The 12009-nt window shown below is 46.2% G+C and overlaps 1 protein-coding gene across 1 annotated transcript in view; it reads right to left on the reverse strand.

Annotated features, from left to right (window-relative positions):
• Window positions 1-11642: 11642 nt before the first annotated feature.
• Bcl11b (B cell CLL/lymphoma 11B) overlaps window positions 11643-12009 on the reverse strand; it is an 82442-nt gene continuing 82075 nt past the window's right edge. Inside the window, exon 5 of the mRNA XM_004635223.2 lies at window positions 11643-12006. Coding sequence (XP_004635280.1) covers window positions 11692-12006 — 315 coding nt within the window. The 3' untranslated portion in view covers window positions 11643-11691. The remainder of the gene's footprint in view (window positions 12007-12009) is intronic.

The raw sequence follows: 12009 nt of genomic DNA on the forward strand, positions 1-12009 counted from the left end.
TCAAAGAGAAAAGAGAGGACAAATTGGACGTGATCGGGCACCATCCATGTCACTATGGTCTTGTCTCCATCTTCTTGTTTGATCCTCCAAGAGCTCGGTGGTGGCAAGATACTTGTGCCCATTTTATAGATGAAGAAACTGAGGCAGGGGTTACAGCTTTCAGGCCCTTAGCTGGTGTAAGAGTCCTGGTCAACCTCAGCTGTGTGCATTGTTACAGTCATCTCTCTTCCCTGCACTGAAATTTCTTGTTGTTTCCAAACACACAGAACAACAAGTTTTTTTTTTTTTATAGCAGTGCAATTCAACATTAGCAGCATTGTCACAGGCAGCTATTCCAGACCACAGCAAGGGGAGCTCACATGACAGATGCATCAGGAGTCTGAAAGTGCACACGGTGTGGACAGCCTCCTGGGAGGGCTTCCTGTGGTGCCAGAAGTTCGCTTCTTAGTATCAGTAGTTCTCGACACTGGTGTGCTTGATGTTCAGGGTGTTACAGTAAAATCACTGTTTTGGTTTAGAGCTAAGTCTCCAGCGCATGGAAGGCCATTGAGTCATGAGGTGCTGTGCTCACTCATGGATTAATTCATTGTCAGGTTCATAGCTGAAGGTTCTGTTAGGAGGTGAGGCCTGATTAGAACAGGTGGGTCACTAGGAAGGTGACTTTAGAGGTCTCCCCCTTTCTCTGGCTCTGGCTCTTCTTTCTCTCCCCAATGCCATGGATTGAACAACTTCCCTTCACCTGACCTATATACCATGCCTTTTTCTGCCTTGGAGCCATGGACTGTACCCTCTGAAATCATAAACCAAAATAAACCTCTTCTCCTTAAATTATGGGTGTAGGGTATCTTGTTTCAAGGACTAGAAAGCTGACTAGGACAGTGGACACCATTACTGTCCCCACTTTGACAGAGGAGGAACTTGAGACATGACAAGGTTACATTATTAGTTTGACATTCCACAGATTCTGTATGGCAAGGCCAAGCAGCTCACAGAGGCAGGCCACATGTGGAGTGCCTCTGGTTAGGGATCCCAGTGTATGCCACTTTGTGGATATGAGTTCTCAAATTCTCTCAGCAGCCCTGTGAGTCTGACACCATCAGAGTTTAAGTAGACAACCTCTCCTCCAGCATCTTGCACCCAAGATCCCCTCCCCTGCTAGCCCTCCCCACTCCTAGTCTCCACTCAGGCAGCTAGGTGGCCATTCACTCTCCAGGTTATCTTTGATGCCTCCCTTTCCTCTATATCCCACCCAATCCAGAGGCAAGTCCTCGCCCCTGTTCCCAACAGAGACTTTCAACCTGAGCTCTTCTTATTCCCTCCATCTCCACCTCTTGGCGCAAAGTCTGGCCTTGCTCCTTGGCCGGCACCTGCTCTACCTGGCCAAGGCGATCCAACCCCCACATGCAGCCTAAGGGTTGTCACTGTCCTGAAGATCTTATGTTTGATGACTTCCCAGTGTTCCACTGAAAGGACATCCTCTCACTTGTTCATCTAGCCCCATGTTCTGGGGCTCTGCTTCATTTCCAGCTTTTGCTACTGTAAAGATGCTATGGTAACCATCTCTATGGCTAATGCTTTGACTGGATTGCAGCTTCCTTATGTCTGGACTTTTTCTTGGGGGGGGGGGGGTTTGCGGAACCAGGGATTGAACTCAGGCCCGTGTGCTCGCCAGGGAAGCGCTTATTCCACCCAGCCATCTCCCCAGCTTGCAGCTTCCTTATGATGATTTTCTAGAAGAGGAATTACTTCAGAGTAAGCAAAAAAAGACAAGATTGCTGCTATTGTGATGGGGCTGGGCTAGGGGGGCAGGAAGACATTTCTGCATGACTGTGGAGTGACAGTACAGAGACTGCACATCCTGCAAAGTCCTCCTTAGCTGACAGAATGGCTGCAATAGACAGCCAGTTTTAGAGTGAAACTGCTCCAGCGCTCACGGATCAGCTTAGCTGCGAAGGCCTGAGGCCGGGCTTCCTGCGACGCTGGGCGTGGCAGGAAAGGCACCTTTCTGGCATGATTTCCCATGAGCACCCTCACGGGGCACGGATCTAGAGCCACATGCTCAGCCAGGTTATCTGGAATCCTAGCATCTCAACACTTTCTGTATTTTAAAAAGTTAATGTTGTCTCATATAGAGTTTTCCTGTCCCTACCAAAGTGGGATAGATGTAAATATTCCATTAATAAGCAAACTCTTCTTTGTTTATTTCCTCTTTTATTGCTGAATAGGCTGATTCTACAATTTTACTATCATGCGTATGATTTATCTCATGAATAATAATCGCCATATTTATGCTCCTTTTTTCTCTTTGGCTACCGGGAATCTTAGACTGAAATTAATGCTTTAAATACAGCAAAACCTCTCCCTCCTAGGCTCTACTCCTTCTTTCAAAATGTGTATCTCTTCCATCACCTTTTAATCTCTCTGGTCCCAATGCTCTGCTGCTCCTTTGTGTCTTAGCAAGTTTTCTATTGTTCTGATCAGAGCTTATAGAATGAGGAAGGGCATCATTATTAATCAAGTGCTTCACGAAATGCTGAAATAAACATCTACTGGCACCAAGCTTTTCTTCTCTTTAGGAGCCACTAATTAGTACATTTAGTGAAGTTTTCAAGGCATCACCAGATCAAACGTTGAGAATACCATTCAGGCTCCTAGTAAACCCTGCCCAAGCTCTCCAAAGGGGGAAAGCAAACAAGCAAACCAAAAAAGGGCGGGCCAAATAGCTCAGCAGAATAAAGCAGCTGTTTAGGCAGACGCAGCAGCCAGGGTTCAATCCCTGACATGCAGTGTCGGCCCACCCCCTGGGAGCGCTGAGACGGCAATTGAGACTGGGCATGGTGGCACACGCCTGTAATCCCAGCTCTTGGGAGGTTAAAAACAGGATGATCACTACAAGTCTGATCTACTAGTGAGACCCTGTAGACCCTGTATTAAAATACAAAAAAAGGGGTGGGGGGGAACATGGTTAAAATACGATACAGCTGAAAAAATTGAACCATAAATTATACCTCCAATTATGGGCAGAAGGGCCAGGTCCCACTGAGTGCAGGAGGGGGCTGGGAGTCTGCAGGTGTCCTGTGTGACCCCACTCTTGATTTCCTCCCCTTACCAATGCACTGGTTCTGACACAGAACAGGTGTCTCCAACACTCCTGATGGTGGACAGGAAGATAAAGGCCACAGAAAGAGCACAGGAAGGGGCACAGCTGTGCTGCCCCACCGCTCCCTGTGTTACTGTGAAGCTAGATCAGCCCCTCACGAACTGCAGTCTGTGGTGCATTTTGAGCCCTACAACCTTTATGTCGTCTGGCCCACGAGTAATTAACCAGCATTGTCACCAGTTGTCTTGGGAACAGGACAGTAAGCACCCACTCTCATCCTCTGGACAGGACCCCTGGGCTCATATCCTGGGATATGTCCTAAAATGGACACTTTTTTATTATTATAAAAGAGCACAGAAACAGAATTTCACTTTTGCCATTATGGCCTATGAGAAATAAACCATAATAAAAGGAAAGAAGGTAGGTTGTGGGTGGGTGCAGTGGGACTTTCTTCTCCTCTGAAATGAGGAGCATGGACATTTCCTCCAGCCTCCTGGTGGACCCTACACTCCTATCCCACAGACTTGGCCTGGATTGTTCCCTCACTGCCTTCCCTGCTAACAGGAGCCACTCCAGGCCAGGAGCTGCATCCCTGGCCTACAAGTGTGGGGTACTCATAGGAACTCCAGGAGAGGGAAGGGAATATATGACTGAATGGTACATGGGTACAGACCTATGACAAGATGGAAGGCCTATCCTATCCTCCTAGAAGACAGGGAAGATCTTATTTATCTTCAGAGTTCCATGATACAGCATGGGTCTTTGGTAAATGTTTATTAAATGAGCAAATTTATGGATGGGTGGACAATTACATGGGCGGATGGATGGATGGATGGATGGATGGATGGATGGATGGATGGATGGGTAAATGGATGGATAGATGGGTGGATGGATGGATGGATGGATGGATGGATAAATGAATGGATGGAATAACGGATGGATGGATGGATGGATGGATGGATGGATGGATGGATGGATGGATGGAGAGATGGATGGAAAATTGGATGGATGGATAGATAGATAGATAGATAGATAGATAGATAGATAGATAGATAGATAGATAATTGGACAGACAGACTGACGGACGGACGGATGGACGGATGGACAGACGGATGGATGGATGGATGGATGGATGGATGGATGGATGGATGGATGGAGAAGTGAATGGATAATTGAATGGATGGATGGACGGACGGATGGACGGACGGACGGACCGACAGACAGACGGATGGATGGATGGATGGTCTTTAAGGATTTTAGTCATCGCTAAGGTCCTGCTTCTCCACGGGCTTAACTGGGCTCTGCTAACCTCCCTGCCATACCCTCTGCAGGCCATGCCACTCCTCCCTTTGCCCTCATCTTCCTGGTGAACCCTTACTTGGTTTTCTAGGAGGAGTAATTTCCATAATCCTCCTCTCTGGCAGATTCATTGCTCCCTCTTCCCAGCCCCTTTGACAACCTATTTAGCCCACCCTTTGGTCTTGTTTTATATCTTATTTCCCTCCTCAAGGGCAAAGGCCAGGCCAGAGATTTCCTTCGTGCCCAATTCAGACATCCAGCTAAGTCTTCACTTTGAGCATTAAATTGACTTTCAAGTTCAACCTGTTTTGACTTCTTTCAAGGATCCCTGGTGGTCCGTAATCAGACTTCTATAAAACTGTTTCAGAGATTATCCACAGCAGGAAAACAGTGACTGAGGCTTCACCTGCACAGAGAAAATTAGAATTTTCACCCTCTCTGACTTGAAATTCCATGAGATTCATTATGTATTTCCATTCCATTAAAAGTTTATTCTCCCAGTTTCTTCTTCAAAATGGAGAGGGTGCTTTCTGGCTTAGTCTCTGGACCTGGAGTCCAGAGTGGGCCAGACAGCTGCCTGCACAGAGCCCTGAACAATGACTGAGATGGCTCAGAAAGCATGGGGCCTGGGATGTGGCCAGGGGTGTGAAGACTCCCGTCACCGAGTGTCCACATGGGACCCTCTGTTCTTAAAATCCATTCTTGCTGATTTTTGTAACCTAGAAGGGAACCTTTCTGCCCTGAAACCTCCTATTGCACCTTGTTACTTCATGTACAGAGAGCACACCATCCACCTATCTGCAGAAAACATGACTCCTTCTGGACCATCTTGACCCTTCCTTTTACAAATGTGAAAACTGAGGCCCAGGAAAGGGCAGGGACTGGCCTAAGCTCACCAGGCTAATTATCACTGATGCTGCTGAGAACTGGGTTGCACCTTTGTCCTACAGATAATGACCCAATTCTGCCAGGCTATGACCATGAGTATCAGGTGTCTGTGAGAGGTACCTGACTCAGTGAAGCAATTTCTGGGATTGATCTAGGGATTTCTTCTTCCACTCTAAAGTAGGGACTGTTTCCAAAGCAGCAGTGAATCCCAATCAGAATGTGAGCACCTCCATTCTGATATCTGCCCAGTTTTCTGGCTAAATACACAAAGGTTCACAAAACTGTTTTTAAGCCATCTGAGGAAAACACAAGAATAGAAAAGAATTTCCTCTCTGGGAAAGTTTCCTTAAGCCCCTAAAAAGTAGTGGAGGCACTCGCCTGGATAACCATTGACTCTACTTGTAATATTACAATAAAACCTCCTTCATCTTGTCTAGTGATAAGACATGGCCTTGGAAGAATGGTGACATATTGGGTGAGGATGGGACGTAGAAGAGGCTCCCTTGTGTCTCATCATCTGCACGGGCAGAACCCACAGAGAACCTCAGCAAGCGTGGTTAGGTTTTCCATCTCCAGTCTCCCTACCAGCCTGGTACCTGGTTCAACAGCAATGCCCATCGGAGCTTGCAGGACCAGTTTCAGTGGACAGTTCTGTGGCCCTATAAGAGCGTGATGGATGGGCAGATAGGTCGATGGATGGAGGGAGGGATGGATGGAGGGATGATTGAGTGGATGGGAAGAGAACCCAGTCAGCCCTTAGTCCCTTCAGACTGAGGGTGGGCTCTGGCTTTCACACACATGGAAGAAGCCATTTGTGCGCCTCAGTCCTTGGAGTCCGACAGAACATGGCTTTCTCCCAGCCCCATCTTGTTGGCTGCCCTGGGCCCAGCACTAAAAGGAGGACGTTAAATGCCATTTTGAAAGGCCTGGCTTTGATCACCCCTAAAGAAATTTCCTTAACTTTGTTAGCATCCAAGACAGGAGAAAAGGAGTCCTGTGTAGTTTTGTTAAATTCATGGATGGCCAAAGACACTATCTTGCCCAACAACCTCATTTTACATACACGGGAAATGCAAGGGTGCCGCCCTGAGCATACAGAGCCACTGTGGGCCTTGGAACAGGAGCTGCGCCTCCCTGAACCTGATTCCTGAATGGCTTGCCAGGTGCTGAAGAAATTTTAGCCAAATTGATCCAAAATCAAGCCTAGTATCTCTAGCCAGGTGCTCTTTTTCTTTTTTCTTTCTTTCTTCTTAAACCACTTGATTCAGCTGAAGAATCAAATTCAGACACGTGGGACCCACCTCGGACGCTGGCAGCACTGGCTCCCAAGCTGCCAGGCACAAATGTTTCCTCTAAGCTCTGGGGAAATTCTAGCGTGACACAGGCCAGGGCTCCAAGTCTCACCACGCGGCCAAGCTGAGCACCGCTGGTGTCTACTGGTTTCTTTCCCTTCCTCCTGGCTACAGACTCAAGAGCGTTGGGTCAACGGGAAAATGGAGCAAGACCTTCAGTCCACCCCTGGAAATGAGCTGTCCGCACCCCACCTTTCAAAGACACAGAAAAGGACAAGGTTTGGAGATCAAGTTAAATGTCCAATTTATTTTTATAACTTGAAACCAGAACAAACTTGGCTTTGAACAAGCGTACAAATGAAATGGCAGACACATGCTGAACTCAACATTGTGACACTGAGGGAAAAAGAGGCCCCAAATCTTGTACAGAGAATAAAAGGAACAATAAATATTTTACTAAGCCATATTGAAATGACCTCCTGTCATCTCAACATTTTATCCATAATTAAAAAAAAAAGTGCCCGCTTCTTAAACGGAGCACAAATACCAAGCAATAATAAATAGTTCTAAACTTGTAGTAAAAGACAAAACCTCCAAGTAAACAACAAAAGCTCATACAATAAGTAATAGAAAAGGTAATAAAAATATTTCGCCTTGCCAGTACAAATGCAAACAACTGAAATCAATGTAACTTCGCTTTGCAGGGCTGAGGTACAAAGAGCACCAAATCACAGATGTGCCTGTGTTCGACAAAACCTCCGGCTGATGGACAGGCCGGGATGCAGGGCTGATTTCCTTACTTTTCACATTTTGCTTAGAGTAATTCAGTCTCCTCTCCCCTTGAAAGACTCTCCAATGGCAAGTGGCAGTTTCCAATGGGGGGGCAACTTTGGGCAAAGTTGTGGCAGTGTGGAGCCCGGCCTAAGATCGGCTGGGTCACCCAGGCTGGAGCGCTCCCTCTGGGTCACCTGCTTCTGCTTCAGGGTGGGAATTTTTTTTTAAACACAAAAGAGAAGCAAAATTCTCTCTGCGGTCCACAGAGACACACAATGCTTGTGCTTTAGGATGGCTTAGTCCTGGTATTCCGGTGATTTCGTGTGAGCTGGTGTGTGCTGCCTACCTGCACTCGCTGCAGCAGGGCCACCATGGGTGCTCGGGGCAGCTAACCAGACAGGGGCAGGAGCAGGGCAGGGCAGGCGGCCCTGGGGCCCTGGATGAGCAGGCAGAGAGCTAAAACTCGGCTTTCTTGCCCGCTGCTCTGCCCTGTTCTTCTAACCTCACAAAAGGGAGCAGCAAGGGGAAACAGCGCCAGCAGAAAAGCTCCCAGAACGATTTCTGCATTTGGTAAAGAATTGCCTAGACAGATGCTTGGTTATACTTCCATAACCTGAAATAAGGGTTTCTTGCATTTCCTGAAATTAAAAAATGGCTTCCTGATATAGGTATTTGTTAAAAATGTATTCCCTCATCAAAAGACCACCACTTATTATCTTAAAGCTACTTGGCTTTACAAAAAAAAAAGAAGAAGAAAAAGAAAGAAAGAAAGAAAGAAAGAAAGAAAGAAAGAAAGAAAGAAAGAAAGAAAGAAAGAGGTGGGGCGGAAAGGACAGAGAGGAAAAAAAGAAATGAAATAAAAATGAAATGAGCAGATACAAGACAGACAGAGGCTAGGAGATGGAGGGAAACACGGAGGAAGGAGAGATGGAAAGGCACCGAATTCGTTCATCCCAGGCCCTCGGCTTTCGGAAACTGACGGAACGTAGGCTTCGGAGAGAAAAGCAGCAAAGCAGGAGAGAAAAGCAGGCCAGCATCCCCACGGGGCGGGCGGAAGGTCCCGGCGGCAAGGGCCCCCTCCTCGAACCCCGCCTGCGCCAGCCCCGCGGACCTGCTGGCCGGCCAGCTCCTTCCACTCTGGCTGGTGTTTCCCGTTCTCTCGGGGGCGGAAGCAGCTCGGTTTATACTTCTCTCTGCTCTGGAGGCCGGAGGGGAGCAGAGGTGGTGGTGACCGCCACAGTAGCGACAGCAGAGAAGGAAGGGGACCTCGTGTCTCTCCTCTACACCTGCCAGCTTACAGATGTCCTCTAGGAGGAAGAGAGGACACCGTGGAATGTGACCAACGTCTTCACGCGGACTGATTTTTTCGTCCGACACAAAGCATTTCCCATCCGGTCTGCTGCGGCCTCGCCAAGGCGCCCTGGGGCAAAGTTCGGGGCTCTGAGCTCGAAGCCCACCTCGAACAGTTCTTTGTGTACGCCAATTCCGACAAAAATATATACAACTAAAATGATTCGTGAACCAAAGCACTGAACTACTTCCGTCTCTTTTTCTCAAAGGTTGTCAAACAACCCCTTTTTTTTCTCCTGTACAATATGACTTAACATACAAATTTCTTGTTGCAACATTTTATCCTGCCAAATTAAAAAAATATATTATGGCAGCCTGTTTCTTTTTGTTTTTTTTTTTCTTTTTATTTCCAAATTCACTAACAAAAAGGTACATTAAATCCCTTTAAAAGGACAAGCTTACAGTTAAAAAATTACAAGCTCCAGTAAAAATACAGCAAGTGCCTACATCATACGAACCAACCAGTATATCCATTCCAGAGGGATATGGGGGAGAGAAAAATAAGTACAGGTCAGAAATGTGATTTTTTTTTCTGCAAAGCAATAACAATATTAAGCACTTTTTTCTACATACTTTTTCTACATGGTGTAGCAATCCCCGTTTAATCCCCAAATACAAGTTTCTATACATTTTTTTTGAAATAAAAATTCAACACCCAAGGCAGAAAAAAATTTACTAAAACTCCGACTTTACAGTTACAGTGACAAGAACAAATTGATAGACCCACCGTTTAAATTTTACTGCAACATTTCCAAGGAAAAAAAAAGGGTTTTTTTTTCTTTCTTGTTTTGTAAAATGCCCAGGCATTCTCAATTATTACAAATACTGGTCCACTTTTACAGTAATCAAGAAATTTTAATATATATAATATATACTAAAACCCCGTCACCAAAAGAAAACAATATACACGCAGCCATTGTGGCATTTTTGTATATAACCTATTAAGCAAACTTTGAAAAAAAAAAATGATCGCTCCAACACACATACACACAATTTTTTTTACCCTTGTATGTATCCAATACTGTAAACGTATTTTTAAGACAGAGTGCACTAAATTTAACTTTAGAAAAAAATTAGCCGTTGCTCCTGAATTGTTTTTTGTTTTGTTTTTCATTCAACAATATCAACTCGTGTCACTTGAGTTTTAATTCAGCAGTAAATCACCTCCACTCCAATATCTAAGCAGCGTTGTCCCAAAAACAAAAGGGGCTGAGGATAATTCAGCTAATGGATGTCCACAGTTGTGCTGGGTTTAATTCTTCATCTGACTGGGTCTCATGTCCTCTATCTTCAACCAGGATTTTTTTTTTTTTAAAGTTAAAGTAAATGTGGCTTTGTTTCTAAAGAATGTACTTTTGTTTTACTTTTTTAAAAAGTCTTTTCATTTCAAAAAAAAAGTTTTGCATTTGTCTCAAGAGACTCAAATAGGAAGATCGGTTTTCAAGGCACTCACGTCAAATTGAATGGCAGTAGAAAAACTGTCCAATAAATTATTTTATTTTGTTCTTTATAGTGCCAGTATTGTGAATGCCACGCTTAGCAACACTGACACTCGATCTCAGCTGTCCCTTACAGTTTAACCCACCTCTGGGCCAAAGAGCAGATGCTGCAATTTCTTGTTTAGAAGCCATTTAATTTAAATGCAAACAAAAGCTTTAAAGTGCAGGTCAACAGAACTCAAATTTCTAATCCTAACAGTCCAACGTTTAGTACTTTCCAACCTACTCGGAGAAAAGAAAAAGTGGGAAATAGTGCGGGGCTCCTCCGGATGGGACTCTTCCCCACTTCTCCAGGAGAAGGGAGCAGAAATTAGCGATGTTCCCCCATCTCTACAAGGCCACCGGCGTGCATGGCACAAGAGGACACTAACTGCCCATTCTCCCATCTGCTTGAGAAGTAAACGGTCAATCACCACGTGTCGCAACATCCACTCGGGAATCAGCGCGGGGGCGGGGCGGAGGGGGGAGAGGAAAGAGAGAAGTGGTTAAGTCAGAAGCCTAGAAGAACACCAGGGGACGCTTCCTTTCTGTGTCACTGCAGGCCACCACCAGCTACTCAATAATAAGTACCCTCGGCCCATTTAACGCAGCGGAACCTGCAGAGTTGACATCGGAGGCATCAACAGGCCAAGAAATGGCAGTGTCTGCTGGTGATGCACACCTGCGATCTCTTCCCAGAGCTTCCAGGAAACCGCGCGCGGTCTCTGGGGTGCCTCCCGCAACGCCCCCACTGCGAGCTCCCTTAGTACAACGCAACAGCTGAAACCTACACAGAAAAGGCCTCCGTGACTGCTGTCAGTGCTACATCTCCATTCCAATTCTGAAACAAAGTGCTACGATTTTAAAGATTGTTATCCGCTGTACATCCACACCCCCCTCAAAAAAAAAAAAAACCCAAAAAATGCATGCCACATTTTATTTTAGGACCAAAAAACAAAACAAACGAAAGAAAAGGAGGGGGGAAGGAATAAAAAAGTAAACAACTTTAAAAGTCATTTAACTGTTGGCTTCTTCACAAGAAATTACACATGCTTAGCTTAAATTTCAAAAAAGCAGCACCCTCCCCCCCAAAAATCATAATTTAAAAGTATGCTTCCCATCTACATTGCTTGAGAGTCATTGCTCAGTCTACTGAGTTTAAAAAAAAGAAAGAAAGAAAGAAAGAAAGAAAAAGAAAAAAAAGAAAAGAAAAGAAAGGGATGGATACCCAACAAAAACTTTTAAAGGAACTTTAACAGAAAGAATAATAAAAAAGGTACCTGCACATGCCAAAAAAATTACAAAACCCAATAAATACAGAAATTATTGCACAGTTAAAAGGCTCCACAAATTTTACTGCCTTAATCAACCCTCAGGTTTCCATAGGACTTCGCAGACACAGGTTAGGTGGGGTGCCGCCTCCCCCGGGCCGGGGACACGCGGGCAGGGCGCTCGGCGGCGGGCGGAGGCGCGGGGCTAGTCCGGCGCCCACGCCCGTGTGCGCGCGCGCTTAGCTCCGCTCCGCCTGCTCGATTTTGACGTCGTTAGTTAGCAAGTGCTCGCCGTGCCACTTTTTCATGTGTTTCTCCAGGGTGCTGTAGACGCTGAAGGGCATCTGGCAGATGTCGCAGCGGTACACCTCCTTGCCGATCTGCCCGTGCGTCTTCATGTGGCGCGTGAGCTTGCTGCTCTGCGCGCACGCGTAGTTGCACAGCTCGCACTTGTAAGGCCGCTCGCCGGTGTGGCTCCGCCGGTGCACCGTGAGGTTGCTGCAGTTCTTGAACACCTTGCCGCAGTACTCGCACGTGTCGCTGCGCCGGCCCTCCTT

The sequence above is a fragment of the Octodon degus genome, unplaced genomic scaffold (genome assembly GCF_000260255.1).
Source record: "Octodon degus isolate 3935 unplaced genomic scaffold, OctDeg1.0 scaffold00070, whole genome shotgun sequence".
NCBI lineage: Eukaryota > Metazoa > Chordata > Mammalia > Rodentia > Octodontidae > Octodon > Octodon degus.